The sequence below is a fragment of the Typopeltis vanoorti genome, chromosome 24 (assembly GCF_054136105.1).
Source record: "Typopeltis vanoorti isolate ZY-2024b chromosome 24, IOZ_Tvanoo_1.0, whole genome shotgun sequence".
Taxonomy (NCBI): Eukaryota; Metazoa; Arthropoda; class Arachnida; order Uropygi; family Thelyphonidae; genus Typopeltis; species Typopeltis vanoorti.
In genome coordinates this window covers 69285547-69301878 of record NC_143572.1, presented here as the reverse complement: position 1 = coordinate 69301878, position 16332 = coordinate 69285547, and the positions used below count along the sequence as shown (strand labels likewise).

At 35.4% G+C, this 16332-nt stretch overlaps 1 protein-coding gene across 1 annotated transcript; it reads right to left on the bottom strand.

The window, feature by feature from the left end:
• Positions 1-3612: 3612 nt before the first annotated feature.
• On the bottom strand, positions 3613-4515 carry LOC150093388 (zinc finger MYM-type protein 1-like). The gene has a single exon (XM_090413606.1). The coding sequence runs from the start codon at positions 4513-4515 to the stop codon at positions 3613-3615; it is 903 nt and encodes a 300-aa protein (XP_090269732.1).
• Positions 4516-16332: the final 11817 nt, after the last annotated feature.

The window sequence follows — 16332 nt, the reverse complement described above, 5'->3', positions numbered from 1 at the left end:
GTGAAAAAACTCTAAGTGAAACACAATTCGGCTTTCGGAATGGTTTTGGTACTAGAGAGGCCCTTTTCTGTACCGAAATACTGATACAAAAATGCATAGAAAAACAGAAAGCTGTATTTATGTATTTCATAGATTTTGAAAAAGCATTCGGCAAAGTCAGACACACTAACTTAATAGAAGTCCTTCAACAAATAAGGCTAGACAAACAAGACAAGACTAATAACAAATCTGTATCGGAATCAGTCAACTACCGTTCAATTAGATAACATTACCACCAGTGATATTAACATCAAAAGAGGAGTGAGACAAGGATGTGTGCTCTCACCACTCCTGTTCAACATATACGCAGAGGTAATCTTTAAAAAGCATTGGAAGAATGTCCAGAGGGAATCACAATAAATGGAAAGATTGTTAACAACCTACGATATGCAGATGACACCGTGCTAATAGATAACATTATGGATCTCCAAAAACTCATTGACAGAGTATACATAGAAAGCCAAAGAATGGGAATAAATATAAACATCAACAAGACAAAATACATGATCATCAGCAAACATCCAGCTTCATCAATGAAACTGACACTCAATGGGAAAAATATTGATCAAGTGTCAAGATATAAATATCTTGGTTGCTGGCTTAATGTAAGGTGGGATCCAGAAATAGATATAAAGACAAGGACTGAAGTTGCACTGCAGTCCTTCATGAAAATGAGAACACTATTCTGCAATAAAGTCCCAAACATGGAAGTCAGATGCCGAATGCTGAAATGCTACGTGTGGTCTATTCTGCTCTATGGAGTTGAAACATGGGCATTGAAGGCGAAAACCATCAAGAAAATCGAAGCCTTTGAGATGTGGCTATACAGAAGAATGCTAAAGATATCATGGACAGAAAAAATTACCAATGAAGATGTCTTAAAATCCATTGGCAAAGCTAAACATCTTGTACAAAATCAAGAAACGAAAAACATCATATCTTGGCCACATCATGAGAAACAGCAAATACCAACTTCTACAAACTATTTTGGTAGGAAGAATTGATGGCAAAGGAACTAGAGGAAGAAAAAGAATATCATGGTTTGACAATATCAAGACGTGGACAGGAAAGAGCAGTGCACAACTGCTCAGATTAGCACAAGAGCGCAGTTTGTTCGCCAAGATGGTTGCTGACCTTCGATAGAAGATAACACAATAATAAGAAGAAAAAGGCTTATCATTTTATATATATATATATATATATATATATATATATATATATATATATATATATATATATATATATATATATATATATATATATATATATATATATGAACTTAAGTCACTGACTTATCACCGAGATAAGTACGTTAAGTTTTTTTTTTAATTTTATTTACTTTACTGAACTTGATTGTCATCGAAATTTATTGGAAAAAATATTTATTTTTGAAATTCTAGTATTAATCCCGATATTCCTGTTTCATAAAAATACCCACATATCGGTATTAAGATTTTGTCCAGTATTGTGAGGCCTACTCGTATGTCAACATTTTGATCTTCATAAGCGCCACCGTAGCGCAATTGGAAGAACGACGGTACATTGCGCCCTTCGATTGGAATTGGCCTAAGTTCGATTCTCGTCGCGACGGGAGGAATCTTTATCTGGTCGATTTCAATCGATGGTGAGTTAGCCGATCTCATACGGAGGTAGCAGGGTTTTTTCTCCCGGAAACTCGGGTTTTTCATCCCGCATACATACAAATCGGCCCTTCAGAACACACGCAATTTACAGACAAAAATTACTAGTTGTGGTGGTGTTGGAGGTGGGCGGTAGATGGCGTTGATTCGTAGTAGAGGTAAGGTGTAGAGACAGTTGAAGATGTCCTCCCGCGATGAGTCTTCGGACTCCTTGGAGGTATCAGGAATAATAATAATAATAATAACATGTACAAATTAAATTTAAATAAAAACTGATAACTGCATGTTTTCAATTTGCATGACATGTAGTAACATTTAGTTTCATCGCATTTGCCATCATCGTTCAAATTTCCATGCGGTACATCTTCAATAAAAGTTAAACTGAATTTGTTCCATTTTCTTACAAAACCCATTAGCTCTGCTTGCACTACTTCTTTTGTTCGTTGCTAATTAAAAAAAAAAAAAAACTATTAGATTAGAAGGGAAATTTTATCCAAAAAAAAAAAAAAATTACAGTCCGCTTATCTTTAAAATCTGTTTCAACAAACATATTGACGTTGATTTCTAAGACTATTTGCATCGTTACAAATTTTTCAAAATTTCTGATGATTCAGAAATTATCCATTAAAACTAGATTATTTCATTAAAAAATTAACGTTGAATTTTATTTGTAGTGAAACTTTTTTTAAAAAATTAGATTATCTTGTTTTGGTCATACCAAATAATTGCTTTCTCATTCATTATCTTTTACATTCATCTGAGGTGAGAATGATAATGCAACAGCAATAACATGATTGCGATTTGTCAAACAATTCTGAATTCAACAACTCTCTGAAGTTGATGGAATGTCCTGATTAACGTCTGTTGTAACTTTAGATTCATATCTGCCATTAATTACCCTTAGCCAATCAGAGATAACTGGCCCAAACTATCAATGAGATTAAACGGCATCCGGTGAAGAGATTCCAGCAGACACCTGCCATCATCTCATGGTCCATAATATATTATGTTATGGACCATGAGATGGCGTGTGGATTTTGTTGAGTTTACTGAAAAATTCAATTTATGAGTTTATGGGAATTTTATGAGTATATTATTACTATTATTAACAGTCACAAATACATCTAGGTTACTCGAAAAGTAAACAAATAAACGCTGAATAGCCCACATACAGGTGCAGAATAACACAAATGTGAACAGTGGCTGATACGATGTCACTTTCGTTGATGTGAGCCGCTACTTAAACACATTCATTACATTGTAATAGGCAGTGCCGGTCCCACGTTATTTTGCGCCCTAGGCAAAGTTTACAAGTGCGCCCCTTATTTCACAAGTTGGACATTTTTTAAATGAAATTTTAAATAAAAAAAAATAAAAAATATTTTAGCATGCTTTATTAATAATATACAAAGTAATATACAATATGTATAATATATGGAAATCAAATTTTAATTTTTCTTGCCTTCAATTTTACATTTTCTACTATCTCCTTTAAATCGAGTGTAGATGCTAGCTCGTGTTCGATTGTAATTGTTGCCAAATCTGTTAACCTGTTTTGGGACATTGTTGGGCGCAAGTATGTCTTAACAAGTTTTAACTTTGAGAAATACGTTCTCCACTTGCTACTGAAACTGGAACTGTCAAGAGAATTCTTGGTGCAACAAAAACGTGTATGCAGTCGACAAGCTTTTGCTGTACTATAAAGAATAGTACTTCTTGTGGTGGCATGGATTTTGGAAGTCTTCGAGCTATTGCTTGAAGTTCATTGCAGAGATCCTCGGGATCAACATCTTTATTAGCATTATGAGTCAAAACATTTTCAAGATTTTTGCAGTCGTTTAGTAAATCAGCAGTTGTTTATTCAGTGATATTATATGTATCATAAAGAAATCCAAATAGAACACTATGCTGCTGTAGTTGTTGGAGCCTCTCTTCAATTGACTGTATGGCCATATCCAAGACACAATAGTAAAATTCTATTTTGAGCTTCTGCTGAGGATCTTGCAAAGAGATCTTGACATTCATATTCGAACTGCCGTCTTTGTCTTCTCTTTCTGTTTCTTTCTATTTCAAAATTCGGTTGAATCTCCAATTCTTTTGCAATTTCAACAGCATCAGTCAAAATTTTTTCAAAACCCTTATCATTTCTACATTCTAGAAGGTATTCTTTGGTTACTTGTAGTTGCTTCGTAACTGAATTTAAATCAGCCTCTTTTCTCTGTATCATTTTGCTTGAAATATTGACCTCATAAAGGATGTTGTACCACGCGACAAGGGATACTACGAACTTAAATTTACAAATGGAATCAGCAAGGGCTTTTGCTTCATGTCGGGTAGTATTTCCAGTTGAATTATTTAATCTTGCGTCATCAAAAATTTGCAGGAGTGCATCATATCTACTGACAAGATGATACCTAAGTGGTTTTAAAGCGTCGATACGGCTCTCCCATCTTGTGTTCCTCAACGGTTTAATAGTTAAGTCCGAGATACAAGTAGAAAGAATTGGCCAACGAAGAGTGGATGCAGAGAAATAGTTATAAATCTGTTGAACTAATGTAAAGAAGCTGGTTGCATCTAAACAACACCTGGAAGCGTCATTGACCACTAAATTTAAAGAGTGTGAACTACAAGGAATAAAAAAGGGCCGAGGATTTATATCTAGAACTCTTTTTTGAACACCATTTTCTTTGGCCTTCATATTACTTCCGTTATCATATCCTTGACCACGGAGATTCTCGATCGGTAATTCCATTTGCCTTAGATGTTCAATTAAAGTTTCTGTTATGAATGAATCTGTACTTTCTTCTACAGCATCGTTTCTCAAACTGTGGTACATGTACCGTTAATGATACAATACGTTATTTTTGGTGGTACAATTTTTACACAAAATATTTAAATAAATGTTCAGAAAAATGTATTTTAATATTGTAACGAGTAGACTGTTCAAAGAATTTAGCTTATCGATTGGAATAAGACGAACAAATCAATTTTATTGCAGTTTTATGTGAATTTTCGGATGCGAAGTCTCATTAGCGTGTCATAAGGTTTTTTTTTTCATATTTAATATTTATTTTGAAACAGTATTTTATGGTGGTACATATATTCTTTTGATTCTTATTTAAGTGGTACAAATTTTAAAAAGTTTGAGAACCCCTGCTCCAGAGGAACAAATCCTAAAAAATGCTCTCTTACTATTACCTCAGGTTTGGACATCTCACTATCTGATGGAATGACAATATCAACAAAACGTACAATCATTGTCAGCTATTCAATATGGCTAACGTCTGGAGTGCAATCCAAGATGACTGAATAATATTTTGCCGATTTTACAAGGGATAAGATATTATTTTTTATAGCTTTTGCCAAGATTTGTATAAGCTTATTTTGAATATCTTTTCCTAAATAATGGGTCATTATTTCTTGACTTTTGACTCTACGTACATGTTCTTTCATTACAGGATCAAAGAGAGCTAAATATTCAACAAACTTCAAAAAATTACCGTTGCTGGCAGTGTACAACTTTTCGTTAGTACCGCGAAATGCAAGATTTTGTGTGCCAAGTACTCTAACTAAAGCAATCAAACGTTCCAATATTTGACGCCAGTATTGTTCTTCTTCTCTGATTGTTTGCTGATTGAAATTATCAAGAGTTATTTCTGCGATTAACCGCGATTCAAGTTCTTTCTAAGTTTGATAGTTTTCTAAATGAGAAGTACTCCTCTCATGTGAAGAAAGGATTACTCCAATACTTTTCCAGTCTTTGACTCCTGATTTTTGTAGAGTTGATGTAGTTTTTTTACTGAATATTTTACACCAAAAACAAAAAACTGCATCCTTTGATACTGAATATATTAACCATTGACAGTACACTACTTCATTGTTCGGTAGTAGTATCCTCTTGCAGTGTAAAGAGGAAAATCTTCTTCTTTGTGAATCTTTGAGGAAATCGTATGACACAATCTGTTGTGGTCCATTTTGTACTAAGATTTGTCGAAAATTATCGTTAAAATGAGAAGGCCAATCCTGGGGATCACTGTAATTTAATACATGAATAGTAGTATCTTCTTCTGGTTTGTCTTTGGTATCTTCGTTTTCTTTATTTTCTACATCTGTTCTTGGGTCGTTATCGTTAATAAGAGTAACGCAACATTCATCTTTCGTATCTTCGGCAAAAGAATTATGATGTTCATCTTTATTAGATGTTTCTCTTGTGCAGAATTATTTCAAGAAAGAACCCTCTTGCTTCGCTAGTTCTTTAACTTTTTCTGATTTTCTTTTCCGATACTGAGCTCCAGATAGACGTTTTTTTTTTTATTGGTCATAGTTAACTAAAAAAGTATACTGTTATAAATAAACTTTCTTATAAAAATAAAACTATTTTTTAAAAAGTCACAGACTAATTAATTACTCACACGTTATTATTAATTAATTTATCGTTAATTCATTTTGGACACTAAAATTAACTCGAAAAATTAATAAATGTTTTTGAAATTATTTTTAATAATTGATTATTGAAAATAAAATGAACTCACCTGATTCAATCGCTCGATACTTGGAACAACTTATGGAGATGTTCAAACACGTCACACGTTCGTCTTTCACAAATATTCTGAACAGATTATTTTTCAAAGATATTTGAAACAAAAGATATATTTTATTTATTATGTTTTTGTTCCAGGCGCCTACTAGAGTAGCCCTACTATCGCTGTGCCATGACGTCACACGACTCGGCAAATTTCGGGTCCAGGGCTTCTTTCCCGAAAATCCCCACTAAATCCCCACATAAACTAAAATGTTTCTAATTGACATTAAACAAAATAGAATTATCTTTCAGGTTAAATTAATAGGTAAATTAATAGAGCTTTTTTATTTTCTTTTTTAATTAATTTGAAAATTCTCTGTTATAATTCATTTACAAAAAAAGTTATAAAATACCGAAATTTTTAAAATGTTAACGTTTTAAAATATTTATCTTAAGTGAATTTTAAATAGCGGTAAGTTCAAATCATTTAGGTAAGGAACAAAAAAGAACCAAGAGTTAAATAGTAGAATAGTGTGATGTGTGAGGGATAAGGAAAAATAATCGATACCTCAATCATATATTTTTGAATACGATATGGCCTAAGATTGTTGGCATTAGTGAAACCTGGCTATCAGAATCAGATATGGTAAATGGGATCGACTGTAACGGATATACTATTTTTAGGAATGACAGAAGAGATAGGAGAGGAGGAGGAGGAGTGCAACTAATGATATCAGATGACTTAAGTCCAGTTAGGGTAGAAATACAAGAAAATAATGATCGTAACAATGTCCCATGTAGCGATGAGTTTGAGTCTATTTGGTGTGAAGTGGAGGTTAACAGAATGAAATATATGGTGGGGTGTTGCTACAGACCTGACAGCTCAGTTGTAGGGGACGAAGAAATGCATCGCCAATTTAGCCTTATGGGTACCAAGCGAATGATCATTATGGGTGACTTTAATTTTCCAAACATTGATTGGGTAGAAGAGAAATCTCATGATCAGAAAGAACAGGAATTTGAATTGTTGCGGGATAACTTTCTCAAACAGCATGTGAAAGAAGGAACTCGAGGTCAAAGAGTGTTGGATTTGCTCATAGCGTCAGGAGGGATCTCTCTCAAGAATATAGCTATTTTACCACCAATTGGTGACAGTGATCATGCTGTTCTTTCTTGGGATGTATCTACTTGTATTGAAACTCCGATTAAATCACTACATGCTGAATTATAAAGCTGGAAATTATGATCAACTTAGAAGAATATTATCTTTGATCCCATGGTATCGATTACTGAATGGAAAAAAAGTCAGCAATGCATGGGAATCTTTGAAAAGGTGCTTGAATGTATCCCTAGTGTTCGAAGAGTAAATAAGTTGGGTGTGAAATGGATGTGCAGCCTTATTAAGCTAGAGATCCACAAGAAGAAGATGATGTGGAAAGAGTATCGTGAGAATAAGAGTGAGAGGAGCTATGAAATATATAAAGCTCAGGCCAGAAAAGTAATGAGTATTGTGAGAAAAGCTAAAACGGAGTATGAAAAGAAATTGGCCATACAAGCTAAAGGCAATCCAAAAGAATTTTATCTTTATGCCGCAAGCAAAAGAAAGAATGAATGTGGAAGAATAACTTTATTGAATGCAGATGGTACACGAGTGTTGAAAGCTAAGGAGAGTGTTCAGTCAATGAGTGCTCACTTTGCTAAGATATATAAACCAGGTGTATATAGTATAGTGCACAGTGCTACTGCTACGTTGGATGAAGAGTTAGAGGTTCATGAAAATGAGGTTGAAGAGCTTTTGCATAACTTGGATAAGAATTTGTCAATAGGGACAGATGGAATATCTGCCCGTTTGTTAAAGGAATGTTCAGCGGAATTGGTTAGGCCTTTCACACATTTGTATAACTTGAGTCTCAGCTCTGAAATGATACCACAGGAATGGAAGGAATGTAATATAGTTCCATTGCACGAGGGTTGGGCAAAAACGGATGTGTCTAACTACTGACTTATTAGTATTTCTGGTGTAGTAGTGAAGATTTTAGAGAAGTTAGTAAGAACTCGCATACAGAAATGGGTAGACAATCATTCTATACTCTGCAGGGAACAGCATGGGTTTACTAAAGGAAGGTCATGTTTTAGCAATTTGCTCCTATTTTATAACAATGTTACTGCCGAGTTGGATAAAGGAAATGGATACACTATGATAATGTTGGATTTTTCTGAGGCATTTGATAGGATACTACACTATAGGATGTTGCGTAATTCCTAGAAAACTGGAGAATATGGGATTGGAACATAATCTATTGATTTGGATCCGGGGATGGTTAACAGACAGATATTAAAAAGTGGTATATAGTGGGTGTGAATCTGCCAGATTTAAGGTAACCAGTAGTGTACCTCAGGGTTCAGTCCTTGGGTCATTATTGTTCAATCTATACATTAATGACTTCAAGCAGGGTCTATTATCAGATTTGCAATTGTTTGCTGATGATGCGAAGATAGGCAGGGCAATCAGGGATGCTACTGATATTCAGCAATTACAAAATGATTTGAATAGACTGGAAATCTGGGCAAACGAAAATGGCTATCAGTTTAATGTTAGTAAGTGTAAAGTTATGCACTTTGGCGTGATTAGAGATCCAGCAGCATATTATATTATTGGGGTTATGCTACAAGAAACTGAGGAGCAAGGGATCTTGGTGTATTGGTGGATAAGAATTTAAAGTTCAAAGGTCACATAGCAAAAGTTGCAAATACAACTCAGAGGATAATTTCTATGCTGAAGCGAACCTTGACATTTAAGAATAAGGAAGTAATTTTGCCTCTTTATAAGGATTTGATAAGACCACACTTGGATTACTGTGCGCAGATTTGGTCTCCCGGGTTCCAAGAGGATAAAGAACTGTGGAAAGGGTGCAAAGAAGAGTTACAAAGATTATATCTGGATTATGGGATTTAGATTATGAGGACAGATTGCGAGTATGTGGATTACAGACTCTGGTTAACAGGAGAAAGAGGGGTGATATGATGGAGGTCTATAAACTTTTGAATGGATGTTATAGCATTTCAAATGATGAAATTTCTCGTTATATGGAAGGCGGGAGAGAACGCAGGGGGCATCCATGGAAGTTAAGGTTGTTCTCAGTCAAGAAAGGGGTAAGAGCTAGGTTTTTCTCTCAGAGAGCAGTGAGTGAGCGGAATAATTTGTCCTTAGGGGTAGTGAGTGCATCTAGTGTAAATGAATTTAAGGGAAGGTATGATAGTTGGGTTGGATAATTTACAGCCTCCCTCGATGAGTCTTTGACTCCCTGGAGGTCTCATATAATAATAGTAATAATATATCACTATTTAATTTTGATATTTTTAGTAAAGTATGAATAAAGCACAGCTTGAATTTTTGCGCCCCTTCATGGCTTACGCCCTAGGTGGTTGCCTAGTTTGCCTAAATGGTAACGCCGGCCCTGGGAATAGGTGTATTTGCCGCGTGCGTTTGCGAAGCATTTTTATTTACGATCGTATTTTCTAAATAAAAATAACGCTTCAATGATTTAAATAAAGAAATAAAAAACATTATGGTAGACATTTCGGTCGATTCGCACAATGGTCCATTGGAACATACTCAGTAGACCGCCAGTCTCCATCTTATTCTATACTATTCTGTTAATTAGAAGACATTAATTACATCATTACGCAACTTGCATCGTCAATATGAACTGAAAACTTGATAATTAAATATACAAGTTGTAATGGTATCAAGTATGATTTGCAGTGAACAATTTGAAATAAAAGGGGTAATATTGATAAATTATATAGCAGATCACCAACATCATATATCTAAGAGTAAATACAAGTGTCTGATTTGATTTGAAAAATAAAAAAGTACCGAGAATTCTCTGTTTCGTGTTAAAATATAAAGTACAGCTTGCAGAATGTAATGTAGTGGTGTTTGCCTTGAATAACAGTAAATTACTACATTATTATTATATATGTTACTACTATGGAGTCCATACACTCATCGCAGGAGGGGCATTATATCAACACTAACCATCAATACTACAATAACTGTCATATTTTGCTTTGAACTCATTCACCGACAAAGCACTCAATTCACTCTGGTAATCCATTCCACTGATTCACAACTTTCAAAAAAAAAAAAAAAAAAATAGTCTTCATGTCCTTGCTAACAACACTTACTCAGTTTTCATGGATGACCTTTAGTTTTCGTTACATTATTCATGTACTGAAATATTTCCTCCACATCAATCCTATAAAACCTCCTGAGCAATTTATATATATATATATACAGTATATATAAGTTGCTCAGAGTTCGGGTCACAGATATTCTTTCCACACAAAGTTAGTAGGACAATGGACAATTACACATGTCCATGCCCATGGCGGGATTTGAACCCGCAGCATCTTGGCTGAAGAGTGGATACTCTAACCACTCGGCCAACCAGCCTCTATAACCTAAAAATCTTCAATCTCTCCTCATATGGAGCGTCATACAGGTCTACCATCATTTTGGTCATTCGCCTCTGAATCCGTTCCACATCTAAAAAAACACAGGCGCCCAGATCAGTGCGCAATAATCCAGATAAGGTCTCATTAAAGAATAAAAACATGCTTATCTCTATAGGCCAATGTGTCTTCAATAACCAGGTAATCCCATGTTCTGTTTTAGCCACTTTTATAATATACCCTCTTCCTCATTCACCAACACCCCAAATTCCCTGGCTTCATCAATTTCTTGGAATATAGTTCCATCAATATGGTACACATCTGGTAATATTTTTCACTACAAAATGCATAACCTTACACTTTGCCACATTAAACTGACATTCGTTCTCCTTTCTCCATACTGCTAGTCTATTTAAATCATCTGCATTTTAACATCATCTTCATTGACCTATTGATGTACCTAATTTTGCATCATCTGCAAAAAAACCGAATAATCCCCATCAGATCCCTATATATACCTAATTAATATACAAATTGAATAGCAGTAGTTCAAGTCAGTGGCGCACCCAGAGGGGGGAGGGGAAAGGGGCCCTGGCACCCCCAAAGAAAAAGGAAAAAAACACTAGAAAAATTTCCAAAAATCTTTTTCTAATTAAAATTCTTTTTTTTTTTAAATTTATGTTGTGTCGTGTCTTCTATTTCTATACTACTTCTTATGAATTAGCGATCATTGCAGATGCTCAGTCATAGGTCGTATGCGATGCGTAGTGTGTATTCTCAAATCGTCTACTCAACTCGGCCCCCTCCAAGATTAAATCCTGAGTGCGCCGCTGGTTCAAGTACATAGCCCTATGGCACGTCACTAGTCACAGGCCTTCTACGAGACTCCGTTCCCGGATAAACTACTGTCTGGTATTTCTTCATCAGCCAACTTCTTAACCACATCGCCAACTTCATGTCCATACGCATTTGCTGTAATTGTATTTCGTCCTGGAATATATATATATATAATTCCCTGAAAGATATTAAAGGGTTTAAAATATTATTATTATAAAATAACTAAGTCAGGACTCACTCATGCTACATTCATCACTATACGTCTGCTAACATTTCGATTTCCTATAAAAAATTGAGATGAAAAGTCGCAGACTGGCGACATAACTACAAAAGAACAGTATGTGGTAGGACGTGAAACTCCAGTGAAAACAAAATTCAATAGGATCTAATATGCAATAAAAAATAAGTTCAATGCTCTTAAAAGGTTGGTGACCACTGGTTAGAAACCCTTCTAGGATATGGGTATCGTTATTTCAAGTTAAAAGTAGGACATCAACTCTTCCGGTTTTCTATAGCACGAACTCATCAAGGTCACAGAGTATCTTGGTATTGACCTTGTAAGCTTGTAGCATCAGACTGTAATAAGCGCAGGGAATGCACACGATTGTAGGTCATGTGAAGGCTAAATTGGGTTATAACCTCGATGACTGAGGGAAGGACGCTATCTAAGACGGATGCCTTTGTTATAGGGAAAAGGGTTGTTCCGACTTCCTTTTCGCACGCAAAATAAGTTTTTTTGTCAACAATATACTGTATAACAGTCAAAGTTAAAATGAAAAACAGGAAGCTGAAGATGAAAATTTCAAATTGTAATTGCGTAGTTGTAAATCACTGTATAAAACTTCATGACTTCACTCATTTATTTGGTTACAGCTAACCATTGTCACTATCACTAAATCAAACACAATATTTAATTGAGACGCGGGGGGGGGACTTTATTCAAAAGAAAAATTTTGAATTTCTTTACATTATAATAGAGCATCTTAACACATTTCAGTATTCTTAAAACAACTTGAAAAATTACTGACTATAATTATAGATTTATCTTGTGATTTCCAAAGAACAGCCTGGATTATATGAAATTATTGGAATTGAAAGGGAAATTAACTTACCAAGAAAATGTAAAGAGAAAATTCATCTATTTACTTATAATTTTCGTACAAAAATATCACACTTACAACATGGAAAATCTGAAACTTGACGTTTGTGATGGAAGAGGTCCAAAAGGTCTAGATAAAAGGTATGGGATCATTTAAAAATTACTCACTACACAAGAATAAGGAGGCTTTCTGAAGTCAGCCAAATCAAAATTTGAAATTCTGAAATTTCAAATTTCAAAATTGAAAATAATAAAACTGTGATACCAAGGATTGCAAGGTTGTTATTATAATATTATCATTTATGTTGATTACAAGGTGGAATTTAAGTTGTTGACATGCATAGACATTGCAGCTTTTGTTGTTTTAGCATGTATTATATACTGTATTTATGGTTTAAAATTATTATAAAATATTTAAAAGTATTAATGGACTAAAATTATATTGGATTAAAATGTTTAAAATTCTACGATAGTGAAATAAGAGTACATGCTTAAGTCGATGCAAAAATACAGAACTGACTATTATAGTAATAAGACTATCACTAGTACATTAAAAAAAATCAATCTTTCTTTCTTAAAACGCTAGTTTAGTTTCAAATGTCGCATTTAAAATTTTGGCAGCCATAGGCAATATTTTTCAGTTCTTTCTCTTTTTTATTTTCTTTTTCCTAATTAAGAAACACGATATTATTAGGAAACCATAATTTTAATATAATAACATAGTTAGTCATGCCTAGAAAGATTCTTCGCGTTCTCAAGATTCATTCCCAGGATATCCTCCCAAAAAAGGGCATCGTCGATACGACTGAGCTAGAGTGGCGCTCATAGCGGCTTGCGCAGCTCATGGTAATTGTAATATTTGCATGGTGCTACGCTAGACTGTCTGATGCATGTTTACAATCGAATCTACTAGTAACGATTTTAAGATACCGACTAGTGGAAGTTTTTTTTTTTTTTTAATATGAACGAACTTCGGTTTTTAATATTTTCAATACATACAGTCTTACATACATATAATTAATATACTAGTTAGGATTATGAACACGTCATGACCAGGCTAGAAATGCCTAGATGTTCGGCAAAGACAAAGACGGAACTGCTGCCAATTGATTTTCAAATAGTTGAAATTAAGAGTACCGCCCTCTCGTGAATAAAAAAGAAAACTTAAAATATTGAAAAGGCAGCTATTCGATGCCATAGGCATTGGCCTATATTGCCTATTTAGAAAGAGAGTACTGATTAAAGCGAATAAAACTCAGATTTAGAAACAGCGAAATTAATTGAGTGGAGTGCCCTACCGTAATGAGTCCTTTTCACGCAATAATAATAATAATAATAATAATAATAATAAATACTGATTATTGGAAGAACTGGTCGATAATGATTGTCAAGGCGATAACATTTAGGAGAAACATTGCTAAAATTGTGACATTACAATGGATTTTGTAGTGATGATAATGACGTGTGGGAGTTAAGTTATAGTTTCCTTGTACATAACACTGAATCAGGCCGCACGTGAATTGCTATAGACAGGTTTGGTTAGCTGCTTTTAAAGGGGGGATGATATATTGGAAATTGATTCCTAGCTGATGGACTGAGGTGATATCCTACCACTGGAATGCTCGATGTGGAGGATTAAGGAAATACTGTTTGAAGTTCCCCGTATTTGGACACCTTCTTCAAGTGTCATCCCTCAGAAGGAGGTTGGCAACTATGTCATGGAACTTTTTTCTTTCTTTTGCTGCTCTGGGACATTTATGGTAATTCAAGCCAGTCCAATCGTTAATGTCTTCAAACCACATTCTCCTGGGTCTACCTCTCCCTCTTTTTCCATCCAGTTTGGACACCTAGTTATAGTAATAAAAAAAACTATTTTAATTACATTTCTAGTGCTGAATGGTACCACATTTGGCCTGAATGACAGCAACTACCTATCCTTCGGGGCATACTTTCAACCAATTTCTGATACGTCACAAGAGGAATATTCTTCCATTCCTCGCGCAAAGCTGCCCCATTGCTGATGACAGCTGCTGTGGTCTGGAGCGAACTCGGCGTTCTAATTCGTCCCAAAGATTTTCGATGGGGTCTGAGGTATGGACTCTGAGCGCCAGCCAGTCCAGCACTAACGTTGTTTTGGGGAAACCAGTCTCTAGGACACGCAGTGCAGTATGGTACGGAGCAACATTGTCGTGCTTAAACATGCAAGGATCACTGCCAAAGTACTTTCACAGCATTGGAAGCATAAAGTTGTCCAGGTAGCCATCAGACGTCATGGTTTGGGGAAAGTCCACCAATGGACCAAGCTCCAACTAAAACATTCCATACCATTACAGAGGTATGGAATGTTTTAGTTGACATTACATTATCCCCCCCCCCACTAGATTTGACAGCTGGAATGAAGTAGTCCTACAGGAACCGTTCCCTGGTAATCTGAAGATCCAAGCACGACTATCACAGTGAAACATTTGGAAGCGTCATTCGTCGCTCCACAGAACTCTTTTCCAACCATCTACAATCCGGGAACGGTGTGAAAGACACCAGCCCGAACATCGTTTGGCGTTGAGGGGGGGAGGGTGATGTGTGGCTTATTCGTAGCAGTTCTGCTGTGGTAAGGCATGCAACTCTCTGCTGACAGTTGTAGTGCTGATATGTTCTTGCAGCATTCTCCAGGTTGACTGCAAGATCCGCCGCTCATGACGTGCATGATGCTCGAAAATTCCGAGTTTTCGTCGATCTCAGTCAGTGAGTCAGTGGTGCTACCTGCTGTTTTAGGACCACAGCAAGTAACAGCGGTGGATTTCAGTATACTGAGACGGAAACAAGCAGAAAGACCACTGATGTGATATTCAACTACCATCCCACGTTGGAAGTCTGTCATTTCAGTTGAATGTGGCATCTTGACATTGAGTACAGTGCAAAACATGCATCAAAAGACTTTTGCAGTCCCTGAATGTTTGTATTAGGATCCGAAATTTGCATGGCACAAAAGGTGTCCAAATATTTTTGTCAAGTATAAAGGTTATACCTAATTACAGTGGAAGAGATTTTTCAGAGAACGAGGTAGAAAGGAGTAAAAGAGGTTTCCCTGGAAAATTCACAAAGAAGGCGTAAACAGTTTTTTATTATGTTATTGTGTGTGTGTGTGTGTGTGTGTGTGTGTGTGTGTGTGTGTGTGTGTGTGTGTGTGTGTGTGTGTGTGTGTGTGTGTGTGATGAAGTCAGTGATGATGATGATAATTTCCAGAACTATTGTTCCGACCTACACCAAAATGCGTGCGTGTATACTGCTCATAAGATCAAAATACAGCAGCAAATCTTCATACTGGATAGTAGGAATTTGCAATTTGAAAATTTTTATCGTATACGAAACCTATGGTCCTATCCAATAGCGTGACAGGTCCTATTCTATTCTATCTGCCTGATGATAAGGAATCCAGTTATCTGATTTAGTGGGGCCAATAGGTTATTGATCACATTAGCTTCTAAAATATGAACAGGCGGATTCATATTTCGAATGCTGATAAGAATTTCTTATTCGTTCTCTTTTATTGACCCATGCTGTTTTGGTATCCTTTGATAAATGCGCCAAGTTCGTGTGATTCACAAGTTAATTAAAAAAAAAATTCCTGTGGGTATATCGCGTTGGCTTTAACACGTACAACTTTGAAATTTAGAAGGTTATAAAAAATAGTTGCGAAGAGAGACAACATAAAATGTCATTTGAAAATTTTTTTGGGG